The sequence below is a fragment of the Arachis stenosperma genome, chromosome 5 (genome assembly GCF_014773155.1).
Source record: "Arachis stenosperma cultivar V10309 chromosome 5, arast.V10309.gnm1.PFL2, whole genome shotgun sequence".
Taxonomy (NCBI): Eukaryota; Viridiplantae; Streptophyta; class Magnoliopsida; order Fabales; family Fabaceae; genus Arachis; species Arachis stenosperma.
The window spans coordinates 6,665,407-6,671,497 of NC_080381.1; the positions used below are offsets into that span (position 1 = coordinate 6,665,407).

The window sequence follows — 6,091 nt, forward strand, 5'->3', positions numbered from 1 at the left end:
AACACCCCAAAAAGACAAAATTTTGTAATTAGAAAATTTTTAATTGCTGTTTAAAGTTTAAACCCGATGACCTACGAACCATGTACATTTTAACTCTTATGTTTTAGAAGGGCGTAAATTAAATGGACACTAATTTTTAAGAATGGATTTGCATGGCTGTTTATTAATTTTTTTTTTCTGTTTAATGCACAGATCATTATGTTCATGCTCAAATTCAAAATTAATGGAATGTATTTTAAGGGTGAGAAATACTATGGAAGAACAAGAGATTTTCACTATCCAATAACAAGTTTTTCCCTTTAATAATAAAAATATAAAAATCACAGATGGTAGTAGTCAGGAAATAACAAATGCAAGTTCTGTATTTTCAGAAGAGGAAGCATATGATATGTTCCACACATAACACATAGGAACAGATACTCGAGCAGAGAGCCTAGGCCCACTTCCCTTACGAAACCAGGACGAAAGAAGGGTAAAACAGTCAATACATAAGCAACCCCACAGTCTCTCATGACGAGAACCACAGGATTTACCGATTCACGTTAACCCCCTTCCTTATCACTACTTTATGGATGTAAATCTGAATTTGCTAACTCATTGCCCGACATCATAATTCATTAAAATACAAGGTTGAGAGGTGATTTGGCTCATACGATTCATGAATGAACAACAAAATTACCCGTAATGATATTAATAAGCTACATACATAGATGAACTTTTAGGCTATGTTTGGTTGGAAGGAAAGAAATAGAGAGGAAAGAAATAGAAAGGAAAGAAAGGAAAGAAAAGAAATTGAGTGGATTTTTATTTTCTTTAGATGTGTTTGGATGAAAGGAAAATAAGAAAGAAAGAAATGGTATAAAAAGACATATTTACCCTTATATTATAAAATATATTAAAAAAAGTAAAAGGATAATATTGGAAGTAGAGAGAGAGAATTAGTTTTCTCTCCATTTTCTCTCCATTGTTGGAGGGAAAAAAAATTAGTGGACCCCACTAATATTTTTCCATCCATTTTCCTTCCTCTCCCATTTCTCTCCTCAACCAAACAAGGGAAAATAACTATTTTTCTTCCAATTTTTTTCCCTTCCTTTTCCTTCCTCTCATTTTCATCTCAAACAAACACACCATTAATGTGAAATTATCTCATAATGTGCTGTTACGATCAATTCAAAAACAAAAATATATAGGCACGTGAAAGTATGTTGACGTTGGGCTAATAAGTTATTATGTGGAAAACGAGTCTGAATCCACCAGCGAAAAAGGAAAAAATCGGCCCTTTGAATACAAATATTTAGTATAGAAAATCAGAAATTAGAGAATAGAAAATTGCAGTCTAGGTGTTTGTGTTATAGCATTGTGGCAGAGAGACAAGTTCGCAGTTAAACGGCGCTTCCTGTAGCCGTACCACTACCCTACCCTACCACCCCTGCCATAGTGCCATGTGCCAACCAAAACCAACGCACTATAATCATCATCATCATCCTTTTACTTAATGTTACAATTTACAAAGATAACGAAAATCAAGGAACTCAAAAATTAAAGCTACCATGCTGGCTGCTGCACCCTACAACTGTGTTTGATGCTGTTTCCATTTATGCACGTCTAATTATAATAATTAAACAACAATTGAAGGAAGAACCGATCAAAATCGGAATTGGGGGAAAAATGAACTAGTTAAAACTTAAAAATAGTCATGAGGAAAGAAAGAAAGATTTACCTATATGTATATGCCCCCCATGGCCCGTGATCGGTAAAAGACAACAATCTGAAACGACCCATAGGTACCAAGAAAGAGAAAATTAAGGGGTAGGCCACACCTCACCACTAAATTAGAGAGAAAAAAAAAAGCTACAGGGAAATTCCTTTTTCCTTTCTTTTTTTTTTTTTGTTGGGTTGGGTTGAGGCGAAGAATAGCATCCATGATTGGAGGACAAGAATGAAGTTCAATCAAAGATACCTTGGATTTGGAACATTATGGAATTGAATGTTGGGAAGAAAGAGAGCATTAGTATATACGGAAGAATCAATAATCAGGCATGAGCTGACTGATTTTGCCTTCATCGAGAGCCATCTTGTGCTCCGTGACTTTCAACCATATGCAAACCCCAGTGAAGCTGAGGACGAGGCTGGCAAGGCCACTCCCGAGTCCGATCCCAACAATGGCCAAAACAGAGAGGCCCCTGGTCTTGATGGGCGGAAGAGGGTAGCCGTAGAGATCCTTGTTCCCCAAGAAGGAGGTAGCGTTGAAGCGGGGCAGAGTGCCGGTCCTGTTGGACAAAGAAGGCGGTATGGGCCCGGAAAGCCTGTTATTAGAGACATCGAAGGTGGAGAGCCTGACGAGGAGGCCCAATTGCTGGGGAATGGGACCAGTGAGGAGGTTATCATGGAGGTCAATGACGTTGAGGTAGGCGCACATTGTGAGCTGTGGCGGGATCTGGCCCTGGAGTTGGTTAGAAGAGAGGTTGAGGACGGCGAGGTTGACGAGGGACTGGATGTCGGGAGGGATGGGTCCGGAGAGGGCGTTGGAGGAGAGGTCGAGTGATTGGAGGTAGGTGCAGTTGGAGAGGAAGGGAGAGATGGTTCCTCTGAGAGAGAGGTTGTTGAGGGAGAGCCTCAAGATGCGGCCGTTGTTGCAGGTTGCCCCTTGCAGGTTGGATAGTGAGTCGTTGCAGGGTTTTTCCAGATTCTTTTCTATCCAATTCTGTAGGGATCTGTTTGGATCCTCTAACGACTTCGCTAGGTGCCTCAGGCACGCCTCGTCGTTTGGATCTGACTCGCAGCTTCTCATCATCACTGCTAGTGCCACCAACACCACCGCCGCCCCGAATGCTACATCCATCTACCCCTCCGCCACTTCCAGTCAACGGGGCCAAATTTCTTTTTAATTAAGTAAGGTGGTTTGTGAGAGTAGTAAAGCAGTTGGCCAAATTTGGTTAGGGAGAGGAGAGGGAGAGGAAGAAGGGTCGCGCATGCGGAACATATGAAAGTAAGTAATGAGTTGAGCGGAAGTGAAAACGAGCTGGCTGGGTGTGGGGACTCGGGACTCGGGACTCTCCATTTGGACTCGCCTGCAAATGTGACAGCGACTTTACACCCAAGGATATTCTTGTCTTTTTACTCCCTCACGTTCGATTTCAAATTACCTTTACTTTTCCATTTATTAATTCTATAGTATACTAATCACCAAGATTCATTGCTTCGGCTGTGGTTGACTTGCCTGCTATGAGTCGACCCGTGCATTATCTGTGTGACCGTATAATTCGCAGGATTCCTATGATTAGGCCTGCTCTGATCATCAATCAATGGCAATAATAACAATCTGCATCTGCCACTTTCCGCGCTTTCACTCCCAAATCAATCACTTCTTTACAGCCCAACAACCAAAATGAGAGAAAAAACTAAAAAGGGCCAAGGAAGCTCGTTCAAAACGTAGCCTAAGAATGACTATTATTCTCTCAACAAAACCAACTGGAACATTAGATATACACTAAATTCACGTACATACCATTCATTTATAATTAATAGAATATAAACAATGGCCGTTGGATATTTATTTGTGCTTGGGGTATATAACTGAGGCGGGCCAAGGTGAAATCCGCGTAGCATCTTGATGTACTGAACAAGAATAATGATAGTCGGAGAGAGAGAGAGAGATGGCACATGCTCATGCTCATGCTCATGGATGCCTTAAGGACACAACTCCTACACCACCATCTATCAAAATCACAATACTAAGTTACTAACAGCTACTCTGATTTTTCAAGTTTGATATGAAAAGTTTAAATATTATTTAAAAATTATTAGTTTATATTTTTAAAATATTAAATTTAATTTAATATATTTTAATTTTATTTATTCAGTTATTAAATTGAGTTCTATATTTATAAAATTAGAATTTTTTATTTTAATTTAATAAAAAGTTATAAATACCTAATAAATTATTGTAGTTGACGTTGAATAATTAAAAGTGTAAAAATTTTTTTTTTAGGTTTTATGATGAAACTATAAGTTATAAATATTCAATTTGGTTTAAATTTCGGAATACGTTCTTTTTTTTTTCTGTATTTTGGATGAGTTCACCGCACAACGAATCTATATAAAGATATTATGCTATTTAAGTTATAAGTTATAACTCATTGAAAAAAAATTTCTTTTTTGTTTCATAAAAAAATTAGATAAAAAATTGAACAATTCTCTCTATATTTAATTGCAACCTATTTTTTATTCTTAATTTTAATTCATCTTTTTTATTTTAATTTTTATCTTTATGTTAATCCTTAGTTTTTTTTAGAAATAGATCTTCTCAATTTTTTTAATTAAAAACATAAAATGTGATGTATAATTTTTTAATAATTCTTTTTTATTTTTTTATCCTATCTATAAAATATATAATAAAAAATTATATTTTACTCTTTTAAATGAAACAAAATATTGAAAAGATTCCTTCCTTTTTTTTTTTTCTTACCAGGACATTTCATTTACAAATAATGCCTCTCACTCTTATCATTATCTGCTTCAAACTATAATTTTTGTTGTAAAAGAATTTATAGAAAATTATATATAAATTCACTCCAAGAAAATCATCAACGATGTTGCCTTAGTCAATCCGTACAAACCCCCCACCCACAAAAACAATAAAAACCCCCCAAAAAGCAAGATCGTAATTTTAAAATTTCCGGCGTCCCTTTGAAAATCAATTGGGAAGTGGCTATCGGCAAGATCTAATAGAAGCGTGTACACTGCACGTCGAAGAATGGGAACAATAGATTTTTGTTTGTGTTGCAGTTTGCAGCCTCCATGAGAGATTGCGGATCGGGAATTGGTCCCTCTTTTGTAGAAATATGATAAAAATTAGAATAAACACTTGGTCTGTACTCTGTAGTAAACTGCTAAATTTTATATTGGAATAATTACTTTTGTAAGATAGATGAGTCTGTTTTTAATAAAATTTTCAATATATATGCGTGGATAAATATAATTTTAAATAAAATTTTAAAATTTTTTATTATAAAAGAATTAAAAATTATTATAAAATAAATTAATTTTATAGATAAAATAATTTATCTAAAATATTAAAAATTTATTAAAGTCTAAAGTATTTGAGCTAAAATTTTACTTTACTCTAAAAACTATACATGATTAAAAAAAAGGTAAAAACTAATGGTGAAATAAATGTGTGACTTTCCGTAGAATCAAGGTGAATATCCTTTTTGCAACTCTTGCTTATTCTCTATGGTCAACTAGTTCAACATTAATTTATTTTTGCGCGAAATTCGCGGCATGAATAACACCCTAGCAGTTATGTTTTTTATGAATTATTTGAACCAGTGCATTGATTTACAAGTTCTAAAAGACGTGCATCGTAAATAAATTGTTACTTACGGCACCTGATTTCCAGCATCTGAAGAAGGAGGAGGTGTTTAGGGAATAGGGACCAAATAACTAAATTGCTTCATTTTTAACTTTTTGTTTGGATTGAATTGGGCTTTAGTAACGAGAACAGTGGTCCCATCCCTTTTGGGCCCTTATGTATGTGCCCCAACAAGACATAGTGTTGGAGCCACGGGTGACTTGTGGAAGTAGAACCGAGATGTTGTGTTTCACTCACGTCACGTGTGGTTGAGAAATACCGATCGAATACGGGCCTTATGATCAAGAGATTAGTATCTGAGGCCCTGTAATCTCATGGACCTAATATGGGTCCCACAATAATCTTATTCTTGTCATTTGAGTTTGATGGATCACATCTTGGTTTTGGTTTATGCGATAATGCGAGACAATTAGATATTTTCAACTTTGTCCGTCATAGACTCATAGTGCGGGATGTGACCTCTGCTTAACTAACAAGAAACAGCATATCAATCAAATTTTAATTCTTTGGTTTTGTTTGGTAGGTAAGCTGACTGTAAACATCATTTTCCTTTCATTTTCTAAAAAAAAAAGATATATACTCATATACACGTGTATATGTCAGAAATTATTTTTTTATATAAAAAAATAAGTGGTGTATTTATTTAATATTCACATTTGGGATGATTCCATAAAGATGTGGCTGGTCGACATGAACCAAAGATTTATAGGCTGTGTT

The 6,091-nt window shown here is 35.5% G+C and overlaps 1 protein-coding gene across 1 annotated transcript; it reads right to left on the minus strand.

The window, feature by feature from the left end:
- Positions 1 to 925: 925 nt before the first annotated feature.
- Positions 926 to 3,066, minus strand: LOC130979881 (receptor-like protein 44). Its single transcript, XM_057903424.1, has 2 exons — positions 1,721 to 3,066; positions 926 to 1,605 (listed from the first exon to the last, which is right to left on the minus strand). The coding sequence occupies exon 1, from the start codon at positions 2,840 to 2,842 to the stop codon at positions 2,027 to 2,029; it is 816 nt and encodes a 271-aa protein (XP_057759407.1). The 5' UTR covers positions 2,843 to 3,066; the 3' UTR covers positions 926 to 1,605; positions 1,721 to 2,026.
- Between the last annotated feature and the right edge of the window lie 3,025 nt (positions 3,067 to 6,091).

Coding starts and splice junctions, on each gene's coding strand:
- LOC130979881 (XM_057903424.1), bottom strand. CDS start 2,842: ATGGATGTAGCATTCGGGGCGGCGGTGGTGTTGGTGGCACTAGCAGTG.